Source organism: Conger conger, chromosome 8, assembly GCF_963514075.1.
Source record: "Conger conger chromosome 8, fConCon1.1, whole genome shotgun sequence".
In the NCBI taxonomy this organism is placed as follows: Eukaryota; Metazoa; Chordata; class Actinopteri; order Anguilliformes; family Congridae; genus Conger; species Conger conger.
The window spans coordinates 40,850,752-40,862,394 of NC_083767.1; the positions used below are offsets into that span (position 1 = coordinate 40,850,752).

Consider the following 11,643-nt stretch of genomic DNA (forward strand, 5'->3'; position numbering starts at 1 on the left):
AAATAAAAACATCCTGAAACACATAACGTAGTTAAATGTTAGGCTACACGTATAATTTGTGCTGTAATTTCCCTTCAAATACCCCAAATCAAAAGATCACACATTTCAGCTTGGGTAGAACACTAAGATATAGTAGTAATATTAATAAAGTATTAAACAAGATACAGTATTACTATTTTTTAAGTAATATGGTACTGTATTGTATCTTGGTTAATACTGTATTAATACCCAGCGGTATTCATATTACTTTTATGGTAAATGGCATTCAGCAAAGAAACTTAACAAATTAATGCAAACATGTACCTATGTGTAAATACCACCTGCTAAACTCTGTATAGCATTGTCTGATGTCTCAAAGGCTCATCTCACTGCATTGAACACTGCATTCGTGCATGCTTAATTTACTATGGCTTACTGTGGGAAACAGCATGTCATATTTTTTTTTCTTAGAGAAGCTCTTCTTCTGAATCTGAGAAATATATCCCTGCAGGTTATTTAACGTCATGTAATTGTCTGCTTCCAATTCAAACAGCTCATTAGTTAGCTCAGTAAAACCTTATTTCCCTTTAATTCTAAAGGTATTCACTGCACATACATTTCTTCTATTTCCTTCTGCTAGTGTTACTTCGTAACAAGCAGACGACTTTAAGTTGCATTTTAATTTATTTTTTGCTTTAAACACACTTCGCGCTTTCTCATCGCTGTAAGAAAAGTTGCACGTTATGTCTACAGTTGAGGACAGAGCAGCATCTAGTGGTGAAACCGTAGAACATATAATAGTAAAATTCAAATCTGATTACATTCCATGTACACAAACATAATATTATTTATTTCCTACAGGTATAAAATCCTTCTAAAATCACATACATAATGACACCTCCAACCTCCCAAACCCAACCCCAACCCTCTTCTCTAGACGTGAATCATCCTCCACACGGCTGCAGTCTATGCGGTTTGGTTAGTGAAACTGAGATTACTCAGATTTGCATAGGCAGGATGGCGTGGTCCGGCTGCACCCAGAATAGAGCAGCCCTGTTGCCAGATGTTCACCCCTCCCCAGAGGATAATGTTCACCCCTCCCCAGAGGATAATGTGCACCCCTCCCCAGGTTGTTCGAGTGGGCCGGGGGTGACATGAAGCCAAAACCAAAACTCTCAGCACTAAATCAACGTTATGCGAGTCTGATAGGAACCGCATTTACAGTCGGCTATTAGAGTCAAAAGCCCGATATCAGTGCTAGTTCTACGCAGACAATTTTGCTATGTGGGGCTCACACTGCCAAAGCCTCAAGTCAGCAGCCAAAGCGAGTGTTCTACCTTTTATATTTCATAACACTCGCAAGTCTCAAGCACAGCAATTTAAATCAGACGGTTAGAATTTAGATCCGTTACAGGACTGGCGCCTTGTGCAAAATCTACAAGGAATACACTGCGAGGGTCATAATTCAGAAGTCGAACAACACACGGCCAAGGACACATTGTAATCCACATTTTCTTCCCTAAATCTCTGAGTGGGTATGCCCTAATGCCTCCTGTCTGTATTCTGTGTTCAGCTATGAGGACGTTAGCGTAAGGTCAGTAGCTACTTCTGAGCATCTATCCCATTTTGTCTTCTCCATCTGTGAGTTATCCCGTGAGAGAACCGCTGCTTTAACTGTCTCTTTCGAATTGGGTAAGAGCTGCTACAGTCCTGGGTTACTGCTGTTCTCAACCGGAGGATCTGCCGGATTCCGCATCCACACTACACGCACAACAGAAGAACGAACTGTTCCCCGGACACTCCCAGTCCTCTGTAATACGTATATCTGGAGCTGGAGTGCAGTAATGCATGGTAGCCTATTAGCAGGTGTTAGCATGCGTAACGGCCATGGGTTTTTTCAGGGTTATTGGTATTTTCACATGAAAATACCTCCCTCAAATATTGTCATGTACTTACTTTTATTATCAAACAAGTGCCTCGTGGTATTAATGGTTTCATGCTGTACGATGCTGAGACTGATTTATGACAGTGTGTGAAATATCAAGCTTAAATATAGGCTAGCAATAAATCTAGGCTGAATTAAGAAACGTAAGTAGCTACATAACTTTACTACAGAAATAAACTCGTTATGCTATAGAGTTTAGTGAATAGGAATGCAATACCAGAACATATTCTTATATTTTTAATATAGAAAAACTTTTTTCTGACCAGGACGGATTTTTCTAAACGGACAAAGCAAAAAAACACACACAAAACAACAACAACAACAACAACAACAACAACAGTGTTGATTCACATATATTTGTTTATTGTTCTCGGTTATATGTATAACCCATCAATCAGCACATAGCACATACATATCTAATAGTGAACTAAAACAGAGCACATTTATTGTTGCAACGATAACCTGAATACGACAAGAAAAGCCTACTTCATTTTAATAAATCGCGGCATGGAGAAAAGCGGCATTTTGAGCTGGGTAACAACGGCAATCAACTGTTTAACACTGCCTACACGGAGCAGTCGGCTTTCCTTATCATATGAGCGACCGGAGATTGGGAACCCTGCGTGGCCTCGCAGGTCACTGTGACCGCCTTGGTCCACTCCGCATTAGTGAGGGTCAAAGTGCTGCTCCAGCTGTACAGACCGTCCTTCCCCATGACGCCTCCGCTGCCCGCGGTGCTCTTGCTCAGACCGTCCACCTTCCAGCGCAGCGTCCAGTCCGACGGGAAGCCCTGCCTCGCCAGGCACATCAGCGTCGCCGTCCCCTTGCTGGTGCCTTCCGCATTCGAGGGAGTAAGTACAGTCAGGACCGGCTGGCTGTTACCTGGGAGATACAAGTGGCGCTCGAGGTTAGGGAGACGATAATACACCTACAAGATAGCAGCTCCTCTCGCCATTCCTGTGCAGGAGATCGAGAGGAGGGCTTGTAGTTTGCAAGCACAGACATTACTAGGGTTTGGTGCGCAAGGGGCGTAAGTGAAATTTTGGGCCAAAAATGCGTATTATATATGAAAATAAAATCAACGTAGTGGCAAAAGATAGGATGTGCCATTCCTAACTACAGCGAAATAAAGGGTAAAAAATCGAAACACTCATCCCGAAAACCATTTCATCCCGGGTCATTCAAACATTTGCGTTGGCTCTCCTGTAACATTCTGAAAATTGAACTTACATCCTTGTGCGCCAAACACTCGATTAACGGATAAAATATGAGCGAAAGAACGTTGCCTATCTGGCCCTAGACAGCAACATATCCAGTTTAAAATTAAGTTAAATTAAATAAACTCTTACCCTTGTGCTGAAACATTTTTCTGTGTACCATTCATTACTGCAACTTTAATATATTTTCTTTCTTTCATCTTTCAAGATTTCTTTAAACCGCCAACAGAATGACATTTGCCAAATGTTTCACTATGTACCATACGAACGTTATTTTGATTGATAACATTACATTTACGTGAGGGTTTAATTGATTAAGAGGAAACCAGGAAAGCAAGACGTGCAACAATGTGTGTTCGCAGGGCGGACAGGTTGCAACGTGTCCCTCTGGCAACAGGGTTGCCAGCTTTCGATAGCCCAAAGGCATTGGAAATATAAACCGCAACGAAGTATAACAATTATCCCAATTTGGCGTGTAAACCGCGAACCTGGCAACTCTGTCTGGCTATATAGGCTACTGTAAATATGCGTTGCGGTTTACGATGCGCCAATCGCTTTACATTTTATACAATAGACTGATCAATATAGCCTATAGCCTGCGACGGATTAACAAAGATATTTTACATGGCATTTTCACTGATCCAAAGTTATTAATCTGAAGATAATTTAATCAAACACAAGAGTGAAGACGATGAGATGTAATTGACACTTACTTCAGACATTCAGTCTAGTGCCTCCACCAAAAGTGTATCACGGTGATGCAGTCCCATTGAGCGCCTGTACAAAAACCTCCCTTGCGCAAACGGAAGAGAAAAGTTGAATAAAAAACATATTTTAAACGAAGAATACTGCTTCAGCAGTCGAAACAAGAAGTAGTTTTCATCTTGAGTAATGGAAAAATCGAAAAGGATAGGACTATACGGACATATTTTGATTTTTCTTTGGGGTCATAGTATCTGTTTTGGAAGGCAAATCATATCAGTTCAAAGATTACCTACAGTATATCTTATGTTCTTATGTGAACAGCAAAGGGCATACAACCCCAAAATACCCAAATAAAGAGGATAGTTGTTGTTGTATCTGCAATGCTAGATCCTAAAGATGAATACCCACAGATTAAAGGAGGGCTGAGAGAATGTGCAAAGTGCTGTGTGCGTGGGAAATTCTAGAAGCTGGTGAATTCTAGATATCCTAAACATTTAGCATATTTCTACTTTACAAGTTGGCTAAATTAAATTTAACTTACAGTACATTTCCTGCTGTCAGTCATTCATTCCGAGAAGCAACTGGGGTTTTGCATGGAGAGATGTCTGAATAGTGTGCTAGTTCTGGAGTCATGGAGACCTCTGTAGAGACTTCAAGGCTCATGTATCATCTGTTAACCAAGATCAAATTCACAGGCCAACTTCAGACCAAATCCATTGTTTTGGCAGTTCTGCAGCATTGGTGGCAACTTCCGCTTGCCTTTTCTTCTTCCATACAGAGACAAGTGCAGTACTTAGTTTGGTAACTGAGGCAGTGAGAGGTTGAGTGGTCTGTCTCTGTGTACCTCAGCTCCCAGTGTGGAAGTATGGGTTGTATCCCGAGACCTGTCAACTGTCAATTTGAGCTTCACATATCCAAGAGGATTAGATATTCCAAATACCTTTTTCAGAGTCTTGTCAAAACAAGTCATGTAGTCTGCTATTTCCCTTCAGCTGCACTTAGTGCCCACAACAACCTCCGAAGTGAGCGAAAATATGCGTGCAAAAATTCCATATTTTTGCACTGAGTGATGAATTATCACTAAAAAAAGTAAAACAGCTTGTACCTCAATATGGTAATTATAAGCCTGAGCAATTCCTCTTCCGCTGAGTGAGGTTTTGGTATGGGTCTGTTTCATTGTGTGAGTGGATATTCTGCATGCTGCTGACAGTAGTAATCTCCTGCATCTTCAGCCTGGACTCCACTGATTTTCAGCAGGAAGTTTGTTCCAGACCTGCCATCAGTGAATCGGGCTGGAGTCCCTGACACTCTGCTGCCCACAGAGGAGAACAGGAGTTTAGGACTTTCTCCAGGTCTCTGCAGATACCAGGCAAGGCTACTGGTAAGATCTGAGCTGCTGGACCTGCAGTTGAGAGTGATGCTCCCTCCAACAGCGACAGACTCCACTGTGGGACTTTGAGTCATGGTGATGTCAGCGCTGGTCCCTGGGAATAAAACAAAATATCAGCTCAATCATTCTCACTGTAAACCAGTTGTAGCACTGAACACAACATGCAGTTTCATGGATTTAATCAATGAAAAATAACCTCGTTCCAGTAAGGAGATGATTAATATTGTGTGAATGGAAAGCGATCTCAGTAATAAAGCGGACAGAGGCTCTTACCATGAACAGAGATCAGGAGTGTGAGGAGGAAGAGTCCCATTGCAGCCATGCTCTACTGAATGTGCCAGAGACTGAGAAAGCGCTCAACTGTCCCAAGCATTCAGCTCCTCTGCAATAAGGCTGCATATTTATTACTGCTGAAGTGTGGAGCACTGAGGCAGGGCAGGTATGCAAATCTTTGGCCTGTAAGCAAATCCTGTCACAGTTAGGGGAGTCTGAGGTGTGAACAACAGGTGCTAGAGTGTTAGAGAGAGGGCTTGGACACTCTTGCGGCGTGTTTGTGATGTCAGATATATTAATAATAAGGCCTTGAATCCCACAAAGAGAGGGAGTGCTGGGAGAATCTGCAAACTGCTGTGACTCTGGATAACTCTAGAAATCATAGAAGCTGGAGAACTAGATATCCTAGACATTTAGCATGTTTTAACTTTCCAACTTTGCTTAATGTGTCCATTTTACTGACATACCCAGCTCTCTCTCACAAACTGCAAGTTGTAACTGGGGTATTTGTGATCTTTCAGAAATCTCTCATGGGGAGAGTTCTGTAGAGTGTCTGGAGAGAGAGTTCTGATAGATTTTTAATAGATTTGTAGTCTCTGTAAATCAATTTCAAACTCACAGGCCAACCCCTAAAAATGTGCTATGTTACATCAAAGCCTTTGTTTTGGTTTTATTTTGTGATATTGGGACTTCAGCTGCTTTTTAAATCTGGCTGTTGTGATTGTGTCACATGGGATTTTTACTGAACTTTATTTTTCCATACAGAGACAAACTGAGTACTCTGTTGAATAACTGAAGCAGTGATTGGTTGAGTGTTCTGCTCCTGTGTACTTCAGCTCTCAGTGTGGCCGTTACAGTCATTTCCCAACAGCCAACGTAATCATTCAGATTCAACTTGTGCTTCAGGACTCCAAGAGGCTTCAGGATTCCTGACTGATCAGATTCTGACAATTCCAATGTTGCACATAGTTGATTTGGTTCATAGTATTTGGAGCAGACAGATGAAGGAGGTACAGTATTCAAACAGGCAGGTTGATTAAATCTGAGCGGGGAAAATCAGGCATAGCCGGGAAGCACTTTGAGGTCTTCCTTGGCAAGTACTGTTGGCTTCATTCAACTCCTGATCTTCGGTTTTTATATCCAGTGAATTTCAGAGCTTTTGCTTCATGTTGACATGCTTCAGTCTAAAATGGAATTTGAATAATTTTATTAGGCCAAATATATTCACGTAAAAATGAACACCAGTTTGAAAGGAAATTCCTTTTCATGTGATACTAATATGCTGCAGTTTAAAATTGTAATTTCAATAGGTTTAAAAGTTTAAATATATTCATGGGAAAATAATATCAGACTGAACAGAAATTCCTTTCACTGGAGTTTAGTTTTTTCTTATATTTATACGATTTTGCGGTTTGTCCTCCTCTGGTCAAGAAAGAAGCACCCACAGTCTGCTTTGACAAGCTATACATGAAGTGCTCTCCTCCACCTCCTCTGGGAGAGACAATAGGGGCAAAATTGTCAAAATTCAGATTTGCCAATTTTTTTTTTTAAACTGATTTTGCACATAGTAATGAATTAAAACTGAAAAACAAACTTTAACATTGTTCACCTCAGTGTGGTGATTATAAGACGGAGCAGTTCCTCTTCAGCTGAGGGAGGTTTTTGTACGGGTCTGTATCACTGTGTGAATGGCCTCGTATTACTCTGTTGACAGTAGTAATCTCCTGCATCTTCAGCCTGGACTCCACTGATTTTCAGCGTGAATTTGGTTCCAGACTGGCCATCAGTGAATCGGGCTGGAGTCCCTGACACTCTGTTACCCACATAGTAGAACAGGAGTTTAGGACTTTCTCCCGGTCTCTGCTGATACCAGGCTACGTCATTGGAAACAGAGCTGCTGGCCCTGCAGTTGAGAGTGACGCTCCCTCCAACAGCAACAGACTCCACTGTGGGACTTTGAGTCATGATGATGTCAGCGCTGGTCCCTGGGAATAAAACAAAATATCAGCTCAAACACTCTCACTGTAAACCAGCTGTAGCACTGAACACAACATGCAGTTTCATGGATTTAATAAATTAAAAATGACCTCGCTCCAGTAAGGAGATTTTGAATATTGTGTGAATGGAAAGCGATCTCAGTGATAAAGCGGACAGAGGCTCTTACCATGAACAGAGATCAGGAGTGTGAGGAGGAAGAGTCCCATTGCAGCCATGCTCTACTGAATGTGCCAGAGACTGAGAAAGCGCTCAACTGTCCCAAGCATTCAGCTCCTCTGCAATAAGGCTGCATATTTATTACTGCTGAAGTGTGGAGCACTGAGGCAGGGCAGGTATGCAAATCTTTGGCCTGTAAGCAAATCCTGTCACAGTTAGGGGAGTCTGAGGTGTGAACAACAGGTGCTTAGAGTGTTAGAGAGAGGGCTTGGACACTCTTGCGGTTTGTTTGTGATGTCAGATATATTCATAATAAAGCCTTGAATCCCACAAAGAGAGGGAGTGCTGGGAGAATCTGCAAACTGCTGTGCCTCTGGATAACTGTAGAAATTATCAAAGCTGGACTGGAAAACTAGATATCCTAGACATTTAGCATGTTTTAACTTTCCAACTTTGCTTAATGTGTCCATTTTACTGACATACCCAGCTCTCTCTCACAAACTGCAAGTTGTAACTGGGGTATTTGTGATCTTTCAGAAATCTCTCATGGGGAGAGTTCTGTAGAGTGTCTGGAGAGAGAGCTCTGATAGATTTTTAATAGATTTGTGGTCTCTGTAAATCAATTTCAAACTCACAGGCCAACCCCTAAAAATGTGCTATGTTACATCAAAGCCTTTGTTTTGGTTTTATTTTGTGATATTGGGACTTCAGCTGCTTTTTAAATCTGGCTGTTGTGATTGTGTCACGTGGGATTTTTACTGAACTTTATTTTTCCATGCAGAGACAAACTGAGCACTCTGTTGAATAACTGAAGCAGTGATTGGTTCGGTGTTCTGCTCCTGTGTGCTCCAGCTCTCAGTGTGGCCGTTACAGTCATTTTCCAACCGCCAATGTAATCATTCATGTTCAACTTGTGCTTCAGGACTCCAAGAGGCTTCAGGATTCCTGACTGATCAGATTCTGACAATTCCATGAATTTCAGAGCTTTTGCTTCATGTTGACATGCTTCAGTCTAAAATGGAATTTGAATAATTTTATTAGGCCAAATATATTCACGTAAAAATGAACACCAGTTTGAAAGGAAATTCCTTTTCATGTGATACTAATATGCTGCAGTTTAAAATTGTAATTTCAATAGGTTTAAAAGTTTAAATATATTCATGGGAAAATAATATCAGACTGAACAGAAATTCCTTTCACTGGAGTTTAGTTTTTTCTTATATTTATACGATTTTGCGGGTTGTCCTCCTCTGGTCAAGAAAGAAGCACCCACAGTCTGCTTTGACAAGCTATACATGAAGTGCTCTCCTCCACCTCCTCTGGGAGAGACAATAGGGGCAAAATTGTCAAAATTCAGATTTCTTTTTTTTTTAAACTGATTTTGCACATAGTAATGAATTAAAACTGAAAAACAAACTTAAATATTGTTCACCTCAGTGTGGTGATTATAAGACGGAGCAGTTCCTCTTCAGCTGAGGGAGGTTTTTGTACGGGTCTGTATCACTGTGTGAATGGCCTTGTATTACCCTGTTGACAGTAGTAATCTCCTGCATCTTCAGCCTGGACTCCACTGATTTTCAGCGTGAATTTGGTTCCAGACTGGCCATCAGTGAATCGGGCTGGAGTCCCTGACACTCTGTTACCCACATAGTAGAACAGGAGTTTAGGACTTTCTCCAGGTCTCTGCTGATACCAGGCTACATAATTGGAAACAGAGCTGCTGGCCCTGCAGTTAAGAGTGACGCTCCCTCCAACAGCAACAGACTCCACTGTGGGACTTTGAGTCATGATGATCTCAGCGCTGGTCCCTGGGAATAAAACAAAATATCAGCTCAAACATTGTCACTGTAAACCAGCTGTAGCACTGAACACAACATGCAGTTTCATGGATTTAATAAATGAAAAATGAGTAAGGAGATGAGGGAGATTGTGTGAATGGAAAGCGATCTCAGTGATAAAGTGGACAGAGGCTCTTACCATGAACAGAGATCAGGAGTGTGAGGAGGAAGAGTCCCATTGCAGCCATGCTCTACTGAATGTGCCAGAGACTGAGAAAGCGCTCAACTGTCCCAAGCATTCAGCTCCTCTGCAATAAGGCTGCATATTTATTACTGCTGAAGTGTGGAGCACTGAGGCAGGGCAGGTATGCAAATCTTTGGCCTGTAAGCAAATCCTGTGAACAACAGGTGTCTAGAATGTTAGAGAGGGATTGGACAGTTGATTTTGAACTTAAAATGGTGGAAATGTTTTTAATTATACACGCATGCACACACAGCTTTTTTGTGATTCGTTTGTGTTGTCAGATATATGAAAAATAAGGCCTTGAATCCCACAAAGAGAGGGAGTGCTGGGAGAATTTGCAAACTGCTGTGGGATGATTCTAGAAATCATAGAAGCTGGAGAACTAGATATCCTAGACATTCAGCATGTTTTAACTTTTCAACATTACTTAATGTATCCATTTAGCTGACATTCCCAGCTCTCTCTCACTAACAGCAAGTTGTAACTTGGGTATTTGTGATGTTTCAGAAATCTATCATGGGGAGAGTTCTGTAGAGTGTCTGGAGAGAGAGTTCTGATAGATTTTTAAAAGATTTGTGGTCTTTGAAAATCAATTTCAAACTCACAGGCAAACCCCTAAAAATGTGCTATGTCCCATCAAAGCCTTTTTTATTTTTATTTTTATTTTGTGGTATTGGGACTTCAGCTGCCTTTTAAATCTGACTGTTGTGATGGTGTCACATGTGTGGGTCTTTTTTACTGAACTTCATTTTTCCATGCAGAGACAAACTGAGTACTTTGTTGAATAACTGAAGCAGTGATTGGTTGAGTTTTCTGCTCCAGTGTGCTTCAGCTCTGTGTGGCCGTTACAGTCATTTTCCAACCACCAATGTAATCATTCGGATTCAACTTGTGCTTCAGGACTCCAAGAGGCTTCAGGAATCCTGACAGATCAGATTCTGACAATTCCGATATTGCATGTAGTTGATTTGGTTCATAGTATTTGGAGCAGACAGATGAAGGAGGTATAGTATTCAAACAGGTGGGTTGATTAAATCTGAGCTGGGAAAACAGGCAAAGCCAGGAAGCACATTGAGATCTTCCTCAGCAAGTACTGTTGGCTTCATTCAACTCCTGATCTTCGGTTTTTATATCCAGTGAATTTCAGAGCTTTTGCTTCATGTTGACATGCTTCAGTCTAAAAATGCAATTTAAATAATTTTATTAGGCCAAATATATTCACGTAAAAATGAACACCAGGTTGAAAGGAAATTCCTTTTTATGTGATACTAATATGCTGCAGTTTAAAATTGTAATTTCAATAGGTTTAAAAGTTTAAATATATTCATGGGAAAATAATATCAGACTGAACAGAAATTCCTTTCACTGGAGTTTAGTTTTTTCCTATATTTATACGATTTTGCGGGTTGTCCTTCTCTGGTCAAGAAAGAAGCACCCACAGTCGGCTTCAACAAGCTATACATGAAGTGTTCTCCTCCACCTCCTCTGGGAGAGACAATAGGGGCAAAATTGTCAAAATTCAGTTTTTTTTAAAGTTTTTTTTACTGATTTTGCACATAGTAATGAATTAAAACTGAAAAACAAACTTAAACATTGTTCACCTCAGTGTGGTGATTATAAGACGGAGCAGTTCCTCTTCAGCTGAGGGAGGTTTTTGTACGGGTCTGTTTCACTGTGTGACTGGCGTTGTATAGCACTGCTGACAGTAGTAATCTCCTGCATCTTCAGCCTGGACTCCACTGATTTTCAGCGTGAATTTGGTTCCAGACTGGCCATCAGTGAATCGAGCTGGAGTCCCTGACACTCTGCTACCCACATACTGGAACAGGAGTTTAGGACTTTCTCCAGGTCTCTGCTGATACCAGGCTACTTCATTGGAAACAGAGCTGCTGGCCCTGCAGTTGAGAGTGACGCTCCCTCCAACATTGACAGACTCCACTGTGGGACTTTGAGTCATG

At 41.3% G+C, this 11,643-nt stretch overlaps 1 gene segment (V, D, J or C); it reads right to left on the minus strand.

Annotated features, from left to right (window-relative positions):
- Positions 1 to 2,266: 2,266 nt before the first annotated feature.
- On the minus strand, positions 2,267 to 9,730 carry LOC133135345 (Ig kappa chain V-V region MOPC 21-like). The segment is given in 4 exon segments: positions 2,267 to 2,806; positions 3,855 to 3,892; positions 9,183 to 9,471; positions 9,641 to 9,730. Coding segments are annotated over 4 exon segments (693 nt in total).
- Between the last annotated feature and the right edge of the window lie 1,913 nt (positions 9,731 to 11,643).